Source organism: Cavia porcellus, unplaced genomic scaffold (assembly GCF_034190915.1).
Source record: "Cavia porcellus strain 051 isolate PalLab524CR breed Dunkin Hartley unplaced genomic scaffold, mCavPor4.1 scaffold_17, whole genome shotgun sequence".
NCBI classification, from domain to species: domain Eukaryota; kingdom Metazoa; phylum Chordata; class Mammalia; order Rodentia; family Caviidae; genus Cavia; species Cavia porcellus.
In genome coordinates this window covers 60351983-60371418 of record NW_026947500.1, presented here as the reverse complement: position 1 = coordinate 60371418, position 19436 = coordinate 60351983, and the positions used below count along the sequence as shown (strand labels likewise).

Sequence of the window (19436 nt, the reverse complement as noted above, 5' to 3'; positions counted from 1 at the left end):
AAGTTTTCTAGAAACTAAATTGCTGGAGACAGAAGCCCAAGAGGAGAAGGTCTCAACAGAATAAGAGCGGTAGCATTATCCCAGTTGGCAGTGAGCACATTTGAAGGGAAAAAACATCAAAATGGGGAAAATCCAACAAGCAAAAACAATGGTGATTTGAACACTGCAGTGAGATCAGAGTTTGGACACTTGAGGCTCTAGAGTCTGATACATTTTTGAATTTTATTGGGATAGCTTAGCTACTACTCATAGACCCCTGCTTCAGTGTCAAAACAAGAGATCCTGAACTGGAGGGTTATATGACAATAAAACAGCTGACAGCAAAGCAAGACATCCTGTTGGAAACAATTTAGCTAGAATCTTACATTAATTTTGGTTGACACCTATAACCTGCTTCTTTGTTGTTCAGGTTAATGTTTTCTCTTATGGGTGGGAATCTCAACTCATAAGCAGGAGAAGGCATAGTGGGCACCGGTCTTCATCTCAGCATTGACTCTAAACTTCAAAACACTTTTGGGGACATTCATAGCAAAAGCAACATCACACAAACACTCACCAGCCATGCCTCCAGGATCAAGGGTGAGAATTTAAAGAACTGTCCCAAGATCTGGAACTATCAACAAACTATACAGGTAGAAGTGTTAAAATACACCCTGGGATTTTTTGGCATCCTCATTCCTATTGTCTGTTTGTTATTGTTGTTTATTTTTTTTTTTACTGGTTATTTTTTTTAATTTCTAAATACTTTAATTCTACAACCTGAACAGCTATTTCGAAGATGACAACTTGTTTATTGTTTTGTCTATTTCTCAGACTATAAGAGGATAAAATCAACTTAAAACTGAGTTGGAAACTATCAAAATTGGATCCACAGGCGAAGGTCACATGTAAGAGTGGATTCTGAAACCTGAAGAGACACATGGGGATCCCAGTTCCACAGGAAGAGACACACCAGGAGAGCAGAGCAGTAAATGCTGCACAGCAGTACAGCTAACTGCATCGTCTAGAGACAGCAAGGTGTGGGTCTAAGATGGTTCAGTGAACTCAAAGGCAACACTACCCTTTGCTACTCCCAGAAGTGTGAGAGAGGGACAAATGACCGATGGAGTGGAACAGAGGAGGTTTGCCAGTAGTGGGATGGGTGGATGGTTGTCTGCAGTGCAGCAACTTCAGGTTGTCATAATATAAGAGAACACATAGAAGGCCCAAAGGGACATCTAGAGAGCTGCTGCCTGAAGACTGTAGTACCAGCCCCCTCACCCGGTGAACAAGACCAGCCCAGCACCTAGCACCAGTTCTACTGAAGACTGGCAAGGGTCACCCAGCACAGATTTGTGCTCTGACTTAGGCACAACTGCAGAAGTATGGACAGCAGAGGAACTGTGTACTTTTCTCTCTTGCTTTATCTCATCTTAATTGTTGATGCTGTTTATGGCTTTACTTTTGTTTTGTTGTGTTCATGTATTTTTCTTTTACCTCAATTGTCATTTTTAATTTTTTTTCACACAAGTGCCCATTGTCTCTAGAGTTCCTGGGTTTCTTTGACTGTCTTTTGCTTTTTCTTCATTTTATCTGTTCTATCATCTCAAGGTTCCCAAATCTTGGATGTTCTTCTTTTCTGCTTCAGCCTCACTATATTTCTCTATACCTATTTCTCTAGAAGAAAAAAATATCTCTAAAAATTCATAACTCCTCTGAAAATTGATCCCCCAAACGTATAAGTAATTATTCCAAATAATTATGAAAAATGAGAGTTAAAGTGATTAATTTAATCAAAAGTAGGAATGAGTCATGTAATTCATCAATTACTGACCTCATTAAATAGATTTCAGTCTTATTTAAGAAAAACAATACAGGTTATTAAAGAGTGCTTCAGGAAACATCAGAGATTCAGGGAAAACTAAATAAAAATCCTAGAAATTAAATTCTATGTTAGTCAAATAAAATGCTCTATTTTAAGTCTCAGTAATCACATAAAAGTCATAGACATGAAAACATATTAGAGGTTAATGACAAGATGGGTATCCTATAGCAATCAACAGTAATAAACAAAATGACATAAGTTTATTTGAGCACTCTTGGAAAACCTAAAGGGACAAAATGAGCACTTCTTATGGTTATAGAAGTTGGAAGAAGTTTAATGGTACAGAAAACATGCACTGAAATTATAAATGATAGTTTCCCTAATCGAAGGACCATAATGAATACCCAGATATTGCTGATGAATGAATATGGCAAAAATTAAACTTCTCAGGATGTATCCTAATCAAATAGCAAAAATTCAGAGCAAAGAATGTTAAAAGTAGATAAAGTATGTTAAACACTTATGTTGGCAACCCGCCAAAATAAAAAAGGGTTTCTCCACAGAAACTCAGAAAGCCAGGTGGAATTGGAATATTGCATTTCAAACTTGAAAGAAAATAGTTTCAACCTAAAGTTATACTGTGTCCTGAAAAGGTACCCATTAAAATAGGAGAAACAAAGACCTTTCAAGATCAGTTTAAGCTAAGAAATATATGGCAAGTAAGCAAGCACTACAGAAAGTGCCTCCTGTCGTTCCCCTTGTAATCCTTGCTGCTTTCTGTATTCACTTTAAAATTAAAATCTAGCGATTGAAAATGTTCTCAGGATACAAGCCAAACTAGTATGCATTCTGCAGTGCTTTTAATCTGAAATAGTGTTAATTTATGTACGTAAAAATAAGCATACACATGCAGTAACATATAGTATGTGATTTTTAACCTTGTCAAAACTTACTTGACGTGCAAAGAACATTCAGTCCCTGTTTGAATCCAGAGGTCTTCATACATGGCCAGTTATTTAAAATAAATTGCTGGATGCATAGTAAGCATCTTTTGTATTATGTTTTAATGATGATAAACTGTGCAAAGAGGGATTGAGAATTAATTTTGAGTATCTAGCATTCTGTTCGTAAGCTTAGGTCAATAGAGAAATGAAATACTACTTTTCAATATTTTACCTGTCCCTCTACAATTATAGGTTTAAATTTCTCTTTTGTATCTAAGATTATTTTATATTCTATAGTTTCATTTTCTAGGGAAGTTTTTTATTTAAACTTTAAATTTTTTTATATTATTTTGTTCTTAGAATACAATTGTAAAAATCACTTGTTTTTGAATTTTTTTATGTTTCATAAAATTGCCTTTTTGGATGTCTAATGTAAAAGGCAATACCTCTGTTTTAACAACTAAGAATTTATTGGTTTATTGCTACTTCAAAACAAATAGTTTGTTCAAATATTATAAGTATGAATTGTAGTATACAAATTTTTGTATCGGTCACAAAATTATACCTCCTCCTTGATACTACTTAAAGTATTATTTATCATGCCTTTGATATCTCTGCATTTTGGAAGCAATTTTATAGTTATTGCTCTTTTTCTTGTAATTATAATTAAAACATTTATAAACATGTATTATTCAATAAATTGTTTGGACTCACATCTCATCACAAACATGTCTTAATAATTACATGGAAAATTTCCTTCCAATCTCCAGTCATTTTTTATAATATATGGTTTTATAGTATTTTAATTTGTATGCATTTCTATTATTTGGAAAATTATGCTGATTTTGTTGGAAAATCAGGCAATTGGTATATATGAGACAGTGAATAATATTTATAGGGAAGAAATTCTTAAATTTTCAATTGAGACTAATAAAGTGTTTTTAAGATATAAACTTTATATTACGTTATTAAAAATATAATACAATCCAACAACAAACACAAACAGACATTTACACTATTTAAAACTGCCCAATTATTTTTCTTATTATATCATTGCATATTTCATGTAATGGCAGTTATTTTTCTCAAATAATTTATTATCACTTTTTACATGGTGCCAGATCACAATACTGTAAGTATAATTTAAATGCAAATTACTATCACAACAAAATGGAACAGCTATTTGTGTTGCTAAATAATTAATAGATAGTAATATTTTGTTGAAAACATACCATATTTCAGATAGTATTTTAAAAGGCTTAAATATACAATTCACATAGTTTATCCTTACAGATTAACACTCACATAAAAACTTGCACTGCACAAATTTAGTGTTATATAGTAGCAAAGTATCCTTTTTTGATCAAGAAAAAGCTTAATACATTTTCCTGGAATTTCCTTTATAGCTCCATGATTTCATATCACTTTCATCAGAATAATCTCAATGTGTAGTTCAGGCTGGGCTTGAACTAATGAAATTAAGGCTGGTTTCAAAACCACAGTGATCTCCTGTCTCAGCTTCCTGAGTGTTGGGATTACAGGTGTGTGTCACCATACCAGGCTACAGAATAATTTGATTCTTAATATAGAATATGTATGTCTACTCTCTGTTAAATTCAGAGTAAAATAAATTACTTTATTAGAGGTTTATCTGAAACTCATTTCCTGTGTTGGTGTCTAGGTCATATGAAAGAGGATTTTGTTACAAGGAGCCATATTAGCTGAGCAACACAAGTAACTCATTAAAAATTCTAAATATTCATAGAATGAACAACTTGAATTTCTTCTTCACTATCATAATCAACCACCCTGGCCGTTATAGTTACATGCTGTGAATTTAAGACTACTGTGTCCTATAATTCTTCCAATTTTTCCCTAATGTGATAGTCCCCAGATTCTAGGGCACATTTTAATTGGCTTGTATCCTAATGAAAGAGTCACCTTTTGGCCAGCAGAGAAGTCTCATCCTGTATTTCATAGCATTCCCTGAGTGAGAGACACAATGAGCTTACGACTCATGTCTACCTGGGAGTTTGCACTGAATAAATGTGGCTGATGTTCTGATTCAAGGTGGGACTTTCCCTTGTGATTTGGGGAATCTGGCCCCAATTATAGTTTTCGTGGATGAAAAACCTGATGATCTTTATAATGACAATGTTTTGACCAATGATATTTTTTCTCACAAAGAGGGTTCAAACAAGGGGCAGTTTCCACATTTTCCTGAGATTGGTTATTATTTCCTTTATTTGTAGAGGTACTGGGATCTCATGATTAGATAGCAGCACTGTAATTCTTAGACAGATATCCCAGTTTTTCTGAATTAACGCAGTTGGCATTACATTATTATTATTATTATTCCCATTGTGGGACTCATCATGGCTTGTGCTGGTATTGATCTTTTGAAAGGTTGAGTGCCTAAATCTTGGCAGGATTTAACATAATTACCCTAAATTTTCATAGTTTGGATAGGAGCTGAAGTCCCTTTGAAATGTTATCAGAAGCCACTTAAAGAGCAAGAACATCTGCTGCCTGAAGTGCTGCAGAGAGGCTGGGTGGCTGTGATCCATTATTTGTGTGAAGACACTGATGCTGAGCTTCCCTGCTTTGATTTGAGGCCTTCAGAACAAACAGGGTGGCATATAGAGACTGGGTATCCAAACACTCAAGACCGAGCATTGGAATTTAAGGCAACTGAGCAAATTGCCCCACCCTGAACACAGAATATGCTGATACTGCATTTCCTATCACCTTCCTTCCCAAAACAAAGGAGACTGAGGGTCTGGTGTGCTCCATTTCAAATCCTGGCAGACCTGGCTGAGGATTGAGGTAACCATGAAGGGGCAGAGCACAGACATCAGACTGCCAGCAACAACTTCTCTCACAGGGACAGAGGCTGAAAAGGAGATACGGGGAAAAGGGAAAGCATGATTTTCATGTTTCCTCATATATTAGGCCATGACCTAGAAGAGAATTCTAGAGGGAATTCTGATCTCCTGCATAGATGGCCACACAAGGAGGAATGATTCCTGTGTGTATGTATGTGTGGGTGTGCATGTGTGTTTATGTGTGCATGCCTTTTACACATCAAATCTATTGCTTTTGCTGCTACAGGGTGTTATCTGTTAGGTTCTTTCACTGCCACGGCTCTACATGGTATTGTAGAGCCACTAGACTCTACAATTTTCTAACAGACACGTATATGCTAATTATTAAATTGCATACCTCCTGCTCATACTATTCTCTCTCTCTCTCTCTCTCTCTCTCCATTTATATTCCACTGCTTTTTCTCCTTATTCTTCTCTTCAGAATCCTGTTTGTATCCCCTCCTTCCCTCTTTTATTCTCATATGTAAATATTCTTAAGTCTCCTCAGCCTATTTTACCCAGTTATTCTCCACTTCTGATCCTAAATAGGCAGAAAGATGGTGAATTTTTTTTTTAAAAAAATATAAATTATATTTTGTTGTATAATTTCTTCTTTGGATATTGATATTACTGATGATCATTTTTCTTCATAAAGCAATAGTTAAAATTCAGCCTCCACAAATATTGAGTAACATCACAATTAGCCAAACCCTAAACCTAAACCTTAATAAAATATTTCTACCTGTCCACTGCATTTTACTTTCTTGTTATTCATTTAAAGGCACCTCACCATGACTATATAGAGCAAAGCAAGTACATTTCCACTGAGCATTACAAAATATGTGTCAGTATCCTGACTGGTTATGTTTATTCTTAATTTTCTTTTGTAAAATATAAAAATCAGGAGCAGTAATACAGGAAAATGTTATACAAACATGGCCCTTAGATGAAGCCAGTCACACAGACAAATCCGAATGGAGACTCTGCCCCATCCCTGCGAGGTATGAGGATTTTTATTCTTCAACTGTTAACACTCAGCTCAGATTAGAACAGTGAAGGATGGGGAGCCATCTAAAGCATATAATGTACCAGTGTGCTGCCTAATACAAAAGGTTATGACAGAATATATTTACTAATAAAATGAGGTAATTTACTGAACACAGAGTATGCTAATTGTGCTAATCTAAAAGTACACTAAAAATTATTTTTCTCACAAAAAAGGAACAGACCAGAGGAAATTAATATTATGTAAACAAAGTGCTAAAAAGATTCTATTGGTTTAAATTGCCTCTTTACATTCCAATATTCTCTTTTTCCCTAGTGTGTATGCATTATGTATGTGGCTAAGTCATACATTTAATTATGAAACATTTCAAGGCTAAAATTTTACTGTTCCATCTTTCATTGTGTCAGTGATTAGCTAAAACTTAGAAAACTTCTCATACTTCCTACTCAAAAATAATCCTAACTCATTACTTGAATGTAAACATTACTCTTTGCAAGTGTGTATACCTATGCATCAATCCAAATCAGTAAATAAGTAAAGTTCAGGAAAAAAAGTTGCACTATTACAAGAGAAAATGTGTTTATGTTACTAATGTGGTTTTCAACAAGAAAAAACAAAATCCATTGTTCATTAAATCTTTGAAATGTTGTACTTGGAATCTGGCCAAGAAATCTTCCTTGGAAATAGCTCCCTGAGGATGACCAAACAGTGCAGAATTCTAGTCCCTTTTTATATGAGGCGCCCCAGAATTACCAGACTTAGAGGAACCACGCACATTGGTGTGTCTCCATTCACAGTTCAGTCCTTGGATTATTTTCAGGGGAAACTTCCTGGTGAAGATTTCATCTGATCAAGACTTGAAGAAAACTTCTAGGGCAATACAACTTTCCTCAGAGTAAAAAAGAATAAATGCATAAAAACGTAAAAATAAACTATTGATAGAAAAACAAATAGGTTGAGATAATTTTCACTTCAATTCCATATTTATTACTTTTTATTTCTGAGAATATTCTGTGGTTGACAAATGTCTAAACAGATAACGTTGGATGATCTTTTCTCCAGCAACTGTGGTGCACAGTAAGTATCCATTCTGAAAACTGCAGGGGATTGTGTTAGAAGAAATCAAAGGGATTTTATCAAAAATTATGCACACGGGGCTGGGAATTTAGCTCAGTGGCATAAGCGCCTACCTTGCAAGCAGGTGTTCCTGAATTCGATCCCCACTACCGATAAAAAAAGACCCCCCCAAAAATTATGCACACGCATGTCATTTGTGTCCAACCGCAAGTAATAAGATTTACAACAAAGAATATAGAGTTGATTAAATCAGAAAATCAAGCAATGAACAGATTTAGAAAGTGAAATTTTTTGAAGAATTTTGATTTTCAATGGGCAGGAGGATTGCAGCGAATACAAACCGCCTATGGAACAAAGTGAGTTCAATTCTGCCTGGAGTACACAACAAAACCCATCAAAAAATCTTATTATTTTCTCTCAGTTACCATTTAAAATTAATGTGACTCAACTAAATTTCCAAGAGAAATTATATTTAAGTCTAAGAAGTTACTGGGAAAAAAGAACAATGAATAATAAACAACCAAATGTACTTTAGGTGAGCCAGGTATAACGTTCGTATTCAGGATTGCTAAAACAAGTTCTGATCATGATCACAGTACTATAGTTCCATTCTCAGGAATTAAAATATCAGTGTAGAATCAGTGCCAACATTGTAACTGATCTTTAACCCAAGGAATCTCTATGTCCTTGTTCTGAAGTAAAGGGTGTGTATAAGAATCCTAATGACATAATATTTTAGAGAACTTGATGTGTTAATAATTGAAAGAGATTAGAATAATATCACTTTCATGATAAAAACAGGAAGTAATTTTTAATGTATCAGAAATGAACATAAATTTATACCCATACTTATGCATAGACATTCTATTTTTTTCACTCTTCTTCACAATGGTTTCATCAATTTCTATGTACATGAATTATGAGACATACTGGCTCATTCATATAAAATAAAATGTTTGGGGATGAAAGATAATAATTAAAATTGATTCTTCAATAGATGAGTCCAGCAGAACACCATGGGCACATGGAATGCAACTGATGTAGCTGACTTCATTCTCATGGGGCTGGTGGATTCTGAAGAGACACAGCTGGTCCTCTTCCTGCTCTTCCTCCTAATCTACCTGGTCACTGTACTTGGGAATGCAGGGATGATACTGATTATTAGCCTGGATCACCAGCTTCAAACCCCCATGTACTTTTTCCTCACTCACCTGTCACTTCTTGACCTCAGCTACTCAAGTGTCATCACACCTAGAACCTTACAGAACTTACTGACTTCCAGAAAACACATCTCATTCCTGGGCTGCTTCGCTCAGCTGTACTTTTTTATAGTCTTTGCCACTGCTGAATGCTATCTTCTCTCCTCCATGGCCTATGACCGCTATGTAGCTATCTGTAGGCCTCTCCACTATCCAGTCATTATGTCCACAAGACTGTGCCTTGCCCTCCTCACTAGCTCCTACGTTACTGGTTTTGTGGAGTCCACTATTGTTGTGGTTTGCATGAATAGACTGTATTTCTGCAACTCTCATGTCATCCATCACTTTTTCTGTGACATATCTCCAATTTTAGCTCTGTCTTGCAGTGACACATATGAGGTTGAATTCATTGTATTCATTTGTGCTGGATGCAATTTAATATTGTCCCTCATCACTATATCTGGATCTTATGTTTCAATTATCTCCACTATTCTGAAAATTAATTCCACTGCAGGAAAGAAAAAAGCCTTCTCTACTTGTGTCTCTCATGTCCTGGGAGTCACCATCTTCTACAGCACTTCAATCTTTACCTATTTAAAGCCAAAGGAGTCCTACTCCTTGGGAAAGGATCAGGTGGCTTCTGTATTTTACACTATTGTGATCCCCATGCTGAATCCTCTTATCTACAGTCTCAGAAACAAAGAGGTGAAAAATGCTATTGTTACAATTATTCAGAAGAGAACGGGCTCCAGGCTATTACAATAACAGCGTTGCCAGTTATTTATACATTTCCAATTGTCATTTTGATGTTTCTTCTGGGAAATTCTTTGGTACTATTCTGCAAAAAAAATATCTTTGTTCACTCTCTCCAACTTCCCTTTACTTAACAAAAAAATGATGAACATTTTGAGGGATAAGTTCTTACAAATTCATATTGTAATTAGGAATAATGAATTAAGTACTAATACTAAGATCTAAAAATTTCTGTGATTTAAGGAAAAATGTGTTCACAATAGAAAAATTTATATTTTTGAACTGTGTCAATACTATATTTCTGCATAATCAATTTTAGAGATTTTAAGTAAAGAAAAAGCATTTCATCTTTCACATGTCAATCAGGAGCAATGGTTTTCATGTCAAGATCACAGCATTTAGATTCTAGATCCAGTACTTCTCCCACATCCCATCTTCACTGACGCACTAATAGGGTACGGACCAGTATCCACACCTACATAGGATTTATTCATGATATAGAATGAATAGATCATAATTCCATGTTCTGTGACCAGAACATGAATATAAACTTTTAGGACAATAAAATATATGCTGGCTATTATCACCAGAAGATCACAATACGTAGAATATTTTGATTATTACACACTTCATGTTCCTAAAAATATTCCCTTGTGTTTTACAAATCTCACTCAATTAAACTTACAAAGAAATGTGCAGATAAAAAATAAGACATCAGTTTCACATACTGTATTCTGAGACAATATACTGACATAGCATTAAGTTGTAGGAAGAGATATACAATAATATTGAAGCTAATTTCAAAAATAATAATTATGGAAAAGAGAACAATTGTTCACAGTTTTGTGCAAGTTTTTCCAGATCAAGTGTAATTAATACATGTGTATACGTAATTAACATAATTCCTGTCTTTCCTTAACAATCATTACTGCTTTCTATTTTCACTTTAAGGTTTCATAACTAATAATCTCTGTGTAATAAAACCTGTAACATCAATATGTATTCAGTATATGAGCAAAGATTAGACTCTAATGCTATGTTTTATCTGGAAAAGTTGTGACTTTATCATTTTAAAAATTCATGAGCAGTGCGAGGTTCTGTGTATTTCCCTGTGAGCCATGCTAATTACTTGCTTTTCTGTGTACAGCAAGGAGCTTCTTTGCCTTTCTCCTGAGGTCTTCGAGTCTGTAGGGTTCTTTAAAAACAACTTAATGACTACAATGTTTGCCTCATCTATTATACTTGTAAAAATAAAACTGTTCCAAAGGAAAAATTTGAAAATGGATTTAGAAAAGATGACATTCTATAAGACAATAATTTTCTCCATATTTTTTACAAATGTTTTAACTCTGTACTTATAATATCAGTTTAAAATTTTCTTCCATATTTTGAAATTATTTGCAATGTACAGTTCCATTTTCCAAGTATGGTGTTTTATTTAAACTTGTGTAAGAATTATTATATTGATTTTTTTTACTCCAAACATATGATCATAAAAGTAATTTATGTTTTCGAATTTTTTTGTACTTGGAACTAAACTGAGGACTTTGTGGTTGCCAGGTAGGTGCTTATGCCACAGAATTTTATCCCCAGTGCTTAAATTGTTTTTGTAAAAAAATTTCATTGTAATCTATTAACTGGTGATTTCTTACTTTTTTTGTAGTTCTGTATTAATTGTACCCTTACACTGCTTTGTTTTGTTTTTTCTCTTTTTCCTTTTAAATAAAATTTTTAAAAAAAATTCATTATTCTGTGGCTCTAAAATGCAAAAAACTCTATTAAATGAGTTAAGATTCATCAAACTTTTAATAATGTAAGATTTCTAAATATTTTACCCAAATATTTTAAAACATAGTACATTATTCAAATTTCCAAATCAATAACAAAATTGTTTTTTATGATATTGATATTACTTCAAATCTTTATTTACTCTAACTGAAGTATCTGTTTTTTCAAGAATATATATTTGTAGCTGTCCCTTATTCTATTTATGTTTATTAGACTTAAGAATCTAATATTTATTTATTCTTCAGTATATGTTTAGGGCTCTCCTTTCATCTTGTAAATGTCTGAATAATTTCTAACACTTATGAGAGTTTTCCACTGTCTAATTTTTGCTATCCAGTAATGTCATAATCATAGTTTTAATTTATGCTTATTTATATATTTTTATGTTTTAGAAAATATACTCTCCATTTTTGTTGACAAACACATCAATAGAATGTATGACTTTGTAGATAACATTTAAGTTAAAGATATTCATTAATTTTAATTAAATTTTTTAAAAAAATTATGTATTTATTTTTAAAATTTTTTTATTTTAATTAAATTTAAGCTAAATTCTTGTTTGTATTTCATTGGGCAGAACACATATTATGCTATTACATAAAGATAATATAATCTACTGAAATGCATGAAGCATCCAGATTAAACTGAACAGTACATAGGCATTGAACAACTGTTCATCTATTAGCAAGGGCTGTGTTTTTAGGATGAATGGACTCATGGTCATGATCTACACACAGATTATGCAGATTCTTTGTTTATCCATCTTCTTTTCCAAAAGCAGGGGAGATTGAACTATCAGGTGTTTCTTCCACAAGGAGAAATTGTTGTTGTGTGTGTTTATATGTGTAATTGTATTAGAACTAAAGCTATTGTCTTTGGCACTATGAGATGTTACCTTGCTTTATTATCTTCTCTTATAATAGATAGCTAAGTCAAGTTGAAATATTATAGGCATTTAGAAAGTCTAAAACCTCTAGAGAGCAAGGGAAATAGTGACACATACCTCAACTGTGATCAGAGTGTGATTGCTAAAGACAAGGCCTCAAGATAAAGACAAGATGAACAGACCTGTATAATACCTTGAAAGACAAAACTTAGGGCTAATAAAACCGAGATAGACAACATTCACCCTGGTGGATGACCTAGACCTTCAGATCTACCATTTCCTAGAAAAAATATTTGTTTTTTCCCTTCACCTGTGTTATATAACTTTTTTTTTCTCATTGGATCAATATTATATAAGAAAACATACTGGTGCCCTTATTGCTTAATCATAGATATAACCCATGTTATATCCAATGAATATTGTTTTATAAAATTATCCTGTAGAGCTGGGTCCCTGGAATACCCATTTGAGACTCTTTCAATTTACCTGATAGGAGCTTTACATCCTCTCAGTAAGCATCTTCCTATTATCATCCTTTAATGTTCCTAAAATTTATTCTTCAATTTTTAGAAAACACAGATTTTGCATTTCCAATTTTTAACAGGTTTTAAGTTATAATATTCCCTTTACTACATTTGCAAGTTTAAATGTCCCCATTGTAACACAGTGACAGGCAGTCTCATCTAGTTTCCCATCCATTGTGTCCGGGATATGCATCACAGATTTGATGACTTGAGGAGCTCGATGGGATTGTAAACTCAGCCATTAGGACTCACAGGGTAGAGCAGCTTATGGTAACATCACACTACTGTGTCCAACAGCAGCTAAGCCAAGCACCAAGTCTAGTGAACCCAAGTTGTGTAGCACAAGTCTGAAATGGTCAGTGTTGGCCAAAAGCAGCACTGAGTAGCATCTATTGGGTCAAGTATGTCATGCAGCTTTAACCAGTGTCATTGTGTGACATCAGAACCACAAGCAGAGCTACACTTTGCTAGTTCAGAATTTCCATCTTAATTTGACCAAAAGAACACTAGTGTCATTGACAACACTGTCAGTCTCTCATTCCAACATCACAAAAGAATGTTCTCTTCACTTTGCCTACTTTGTTTATATTAATAAGATTTTATATACAATCATCTGCACAAGTGTCTCCACTAGTGGGTCACCACCTAGAACAGCAGGTCCCAGGACCTAGGGACCCCACCTTCTACTATTTGCTGGATAGACATATTTTTATTGAAATCGAGCTTGACCACACTGTTGCTCACTGCTTCCCCGTGATCCAACTACTGAAGCCCATGTACTGTGTTATTTCCTGAGTTACTTCCTCATGTACAGTGCATTGCATGAATTCATATATTATTATATCACCTGGTCATTTAGTTTTCTATAAATGATGGTGTGTATTTATAATGTACCAGTACTACAGTTCTTCCAAGTACATAGCCCCATCTCTTTCCTAAATCATCTTCAAATTTTCTGAGTCATTTATACCATGTGTTTACAAGTGATCTGTAAATTTCTGTTTACTAAGTTTAATTAAAAGAAGTCCTATTTTAAGATACAATCTAATAAAGCATAAAATTAATACTGCAAAAATAAGAAATGTTAACTAATATTCTAATAATAAGAATTACAATATTGTTGTAGTAAAATTACCTATAAATATACAATTAGATTAATAATCCAAAGAAGTACACAGGTGTGAAATATAAAGCGACAGATACTTGCAAGTATTATACTTCTGTGTGATTAAAGAGATAAAAAGTAAGATAGGCAGCAAATACTACTGAATGTGAAAGAGAAATGTAAATAAAACCTGATAAATTTGAAGAAGCAAAATAACAAAACATAGAAATTATTGTATTTTTTAGAACAATAGCTATCAAAAAGAGGACAATCTATTCACTCTAAAGAAATGTCAAAAGTGTAATTTATTGCAGATGTTATTTTACTAGAACTGATTACCACTAATATGCATGAATCAAAATAGCACATTTTTATTTATAAACTTGTACAAATATGATGAGACATTAAAGTAATGAAATAGTCAATTTAGCAAGTCAAAGAATAAAGTGAAAAATACACACTAAGAATAATTCAAGAGAGTGTTTGTAGGGTAAGACAAGAGGGAGGTCAGATAAAAGGTGATAATTGAAAAATGCGATGCCTTCTTCCCACTGATAAAAGATTTAGCTACTTATTTCCTATAAAAAACTACTAAAAAATGTGATGGCCAAGAAATTAAAACAGATCATGTTTGAAACTGGAAGGGACTAAGAATCCCTGGTTTCACTTTGGTTGCTGTTGTAAATGGTTGCTAGAGAATTTCTCTCTAATCATAAATAACACAACACATGGACCACATGTATTGGGAGGCATATATACAACAGAAAGGACAGACACAGTCTTTTCTGTATGTTCCTCCCTCTTTGAACTTGTTAATTTTCAGTCTCCCCCTGCCATGAATGGTTGACTGTCTGCCATGCCACTTTAACTATGGTCCAGAGGATTACAGATTAAAGTCTCCACAAAATGAGAGCTAAATAAACCTTTCCTTTTATCCTTCATTTAGAACATTAGGTATTTTGCCTCAACAACTGCAGAAAAGTAACTCTCACAGTTTCATACATCAACCTCTCTGAGGGTTTTTTTGTCTGACTTTTGGTGTAATTATATATATATATATGTGTATGTAATTATATACATGTATGTAATATATATATATATGTATATATATATATATATGTAATTATACATATATGCAGCCAGTATTACTCATGTCACAGCATAAACACTGGGCTTTCTTGATTTTTCCCACAGTGATTATTCTACTATTAAAATTCAGCATTTCTCAAATTTTGGAGACATGGAGAAAATGGGGCAACTTCTTTACCAGTATTTAATATATGTATCTTTTTGTCTAACTCCCAACAGACTCCTATAGTTTCCCAGTTATTAATATTGGGGCTCATTTCATTGCTTAAGGCTTCGTCAAATAAAGTAGGAGCATTTCTGAACCCCTGTGGAAGCCTAGTCTACGTCAATTGGCAAGAACCCTGGTGTCTGGGTCTGTCCATTCAAAGGCAATAATACATTGGCTTATTGGCACAATTGGAAAAGTGAAGAAGGCATCCTGCAGATCTAGAATTGAATATCAAGTCTGGTCTGGAGGCAAAATGCTTGAGTGTATAAGAATTCAGGACAGTGGGTTGAAGAGGAATAACATGCTTGCTTACCTCTCTCAGGTCCTGGACTGGGCAAGTCTGTATTTCCAGGCTTTTGGACAGGGAGCATTGGGGTATTACAAGCTAAAGTACAAAGTATTAGAACATTTGCTTCTTTTAACCTACATATGTTTTGAGATCCCCAGTTGACTTGGAGACTGAGTGGGTAAGGCATATCCTGATGGGTGTGACATGAGGCAAAAGTACTATGACTAAGGGTGAATGATTTATATTCAGTCCCGGGGGGTTAGTCTCAGCCCAAACAACAGTGTTTTCATGCATGAACAGGTCCAGAAATTTGGCATGAAGCTCTGAAGGCACTTTGGTGGGTCAACCATCAATAGGTGTCCCTCAGTAATGGGGCAGGTTATCAGGAGACTTATGGGAGAGTCTTAAGTAGTTGCTGTGCCCTAGAGGTGAACAAGAGAATTTCTCCCAGAAAAGCTGATGTTTGCCTGAAGCTTATCAAGTAAGTCTTGGCCAAGCAGCAGCTCAGGGCATTCAGGCATGGCAAGGAAAGAGTGAGTTAAAGTCTGGTTTCCTAAGTGGGTGATCTTAGTTTGAGTCCATGCATAGCACTGGATGTTACCCTTGAATGGCTAGAGTATTCTGGCTATCTCCCCAAGAGGATGCTGTAACACTGAGTAACTGGCTCCAGTATCAACCAGGAAATCTATGGGTTGCCCCCACCCCCACAGTTAAGGTGATTTGGGGCTCAGGGGGAGAGGACAAATACTGAAATTGTCAATCTTTTTCCATTAGGACCCAAGGGGTGGTTTCCCCCTTCTCCAGTTTGGTCTTTAACTTTGGACAATCTGGGGATGGGGATTTAGCTCAGCAGCATAAGCATCTGCCTTGCAAGCAGGCAGTCGTGAGTTCAATCCCCGGTACCGATAAAAATGAAAAAGACAAAACAACAACAACAACAACAAAACTTTGGACAATATTTTTTCCAATAGCCCAATTCTTTACAATATGTACATTGATTCTTGTCTAATAGGGTCTTTGTTGGTCTTTTCCCTTCTTGCCTTGAGTATGCCCTTCCACTAGTACAGCCAATATCTTGGTTAACTTCTTCTCGTGTGGGTTTCCTCTGTTATAAAAAGCTGGGCTATCTCTATCAACTGACCTATCATCATTCCTTCAAAACCTTTGGCAATTTCTGCTTAATATCAGGGGCTGACTGAGAGACAAAAGCTATATTAATAGCTCATCTCTTTTCTGGTGCCTCTGGGTCTATAAGTGTATATATACAATAGGCCTCTAGGAAGTGCTCAAGGAAAGCCAATGGAGACTCAGAAGCCAATCGTCATACCTTGGCTACCTATGATTGATTAGTCAGCTTCCTGGAGGCAGCTCAGAGGACCATAAGAAGAGTCTGGTGATACCAATTGAGAGCCTTCTTACCTCCATCTGTGTTGGGGTCCCAGTAGGGGTGGGTCAAAGGCAAAAAAAGCATGGAGCTTCATTAGATCCAAAGTGGGTTCCCTGTTAGTGTCAAGAACAGATTGGCGCTCCAAGGTATGGATGTATTCATGTTCCTCAGATGTGAAGAGAGTCCACAAAAGCTGTTGGCAGTCATCCCAGGTCAGCTGATGGGTGAAACAAATGGTATCAAGGAGAGGTACCAGAGCCTGAAAGTCCAAAGAGAAAGGCAGATTCTTTAATTTCCAGTTGTACAAATCACTGGTAGAGAAGGGGACATGGGTGAAGAAATATTCCTGGGAGTCCAATGGAGGGACTTCTCAAAAGGAGAATAAGGAGAATAATGGAGGGTAAGTCAGTGGAATCAAGGCTGGCTGCAGAGGAGGGTGGTGGGGGACAATGGCTGTGAGTATGGGTTGGACTGGGAGAGATAGGGTCTTGTGAAGAGGGTTCAGATGAGATTGGGGAATCAGGGCAGTAAGGAGGGGCCTGGCAAAGAGGAGGGGAATCATCAGGAGGAGGTAGAACAGCAGGAGGAGATGACACCTTAGTTTTCATTATTGGCACAAGAGGAGGTTGAACCTCCCCATGGTCCTTCTCATAGGAGTTTTCCTATCCCTGAGGGTGGATCCTAGATCAAGTCAATCCAAATTTCGATATAGACCACTTGATCAAGGTGCATGGCTGGCTTATGAGAGGGTCCAAAAATGACTGGACAGACCTATTGAGAGACCTGTAAGTTAAAAGTTCCCTGTGAAAGTCACCCAATACCATTTAAGTTCAAAAAATTCTCCTAGCTTCTTAGGATAGACAGGATCTCTATATCCAGCAGCTGGATCCCTAAAATTCTTAAAATAATTAAGAACAAGTTGCAGGGGTGACAAAGGGGAGGAAGCCATCTGACCCATAATGGTAGACTTGTGAGGCAAGGGTACAGTTAAGAACATAAAGACAAGATGGAAGAACCCTGCCCCAGAGACAAAGAATCACCCAAAAATCATCCAGAAGGGCTATAGCGACTGGAGCAGGTCCTTGATTTTGCAAACAGGAGCTGATTAAAATCACCAGGTGGCTACTCTCCTGTTTGTTGGCCACAGACCTGCTCCAAAGGTGTTAAACTTTTCAATTTGGTAATCCAAATAGCCCTGCAAAAAATTATCTAATTTAGTTAACTCGAGTTAATCAGCTGATATAAAAAAAAACTCTAGAAGGCAGTTAAAATTTGCAAGAATTCTCTGTAACCAATTAATTAGGAATAGAACAAGAAGTGACTGTGTATTACAGCTAAGACAAGACTTTGGTGATGTCTTGCCCAAATGGGAGCAAGCTTGAAAACTTGACTCCCCAAGTGTAGTACACACAGCAGAGGTCAATTCCTCTCTCAAATGGCAGCAACCAACCCTAATTCTGGTGAAATATTGCCCAAATGGGAACAAGTCTGAAAACATGACCCAGAATATAGAAGAGGAGAGAATCACAGAGCAAAAATGAAAGTAATAAATACTTGCTAATAGAAGAAAACTGCATTCAAAAAGATTCTGATGTCTTCTGAAGAGTAGGAATCTGGGGGGAGGGGTAAAGAGCCCCCAGGGAGGTAAATCCCATGAAAAGTATAATCCCGAATGAGCCCCCAATACGTAGTGATCAGAAAAATGACGGACTTCAAAAATTAAAAAAGAAGCACTTTATTAGCTTAGCTCAGTGGTGACACAGTCCCCGAAGGCAGTCAGGGAAGTTTGCCCCAAGCCAGGGGCTGCAGGGAGCTATAAAGCAATAAACGTCAAGAGGAGGGGTTAGGGTCTGAGGATAGGGTTAGGATCTGAAGATAGTTTGTTTCCATAAAAGGTAATTAGGTTTTGTTTTACAGGAATCAAGAGGGCAGAACAAGCAGTTACAAGAAACAGAAAGTGGGGAGGGTGTTACACAGGGCATGCCATAAAATTGTAACTTAACTGGCGCTAACACAAGTTTGCAGGAAGAGGTCATTGTTTCACAGGAATAGAAAACAAAGTCATAAAGGCAAAGATAAAAGAAAAATCATAAAGGCATATTGAGTAATAAGTACAGCACATTGTTGCTTTTTAAGCTCACAACAAGAGTGAGATAGTACCTACTGTTCTGAATCAGGCAAATCAAAAAAGTTGAAACGATCGCATTATTGAAGGAGCCTAAAATTGAATGACCTTGGCAGTTTTATGGACCCTGAGGTGTTTATATATAGACATGGGGAAATTGGAGAAGTGAGGTTTAGACTTGGTAAACACTGAGTAATCAGGAAATTTTATTTAATGTTTCACCTTCTCTTCCCAATAAAAGTCTTAAAGTTGATTTCTTGTAAAAGACTTCTGTTTACACTTCACTTAATGAGATCTAGGAATGAAAGTAAAAGGGCTGGAAATGAAAATAATGAAAGAAGCATCACTGACCAGCAGGGCACCAGTCCTTGAAAGCTAACACATGTAG

At 35.6% G+C, this 19436-nt stretch overlaps 1 protein-coding gene across 1 annotated transcript; it reads left to right on the top strand.

Annotated features, from left to right (window-relative positions):
* The first annotated feature begins 8711 nt into the window (after nt 1-8711).
* Nucleotides 8712-9659, top strand: LOC100720699 (olfactory receptor 8H2-like). Its single transcript, XM_003467883.1, has one exon. It carries the CDS (start codon nt 8712-8714, stop codon nt 9657-9659), a length of 948 nt encoding a protein of 315 aa, XP_003467931.1.
* Nucleotides 9660-19436: the final 9777 nt, after the last annotated feature.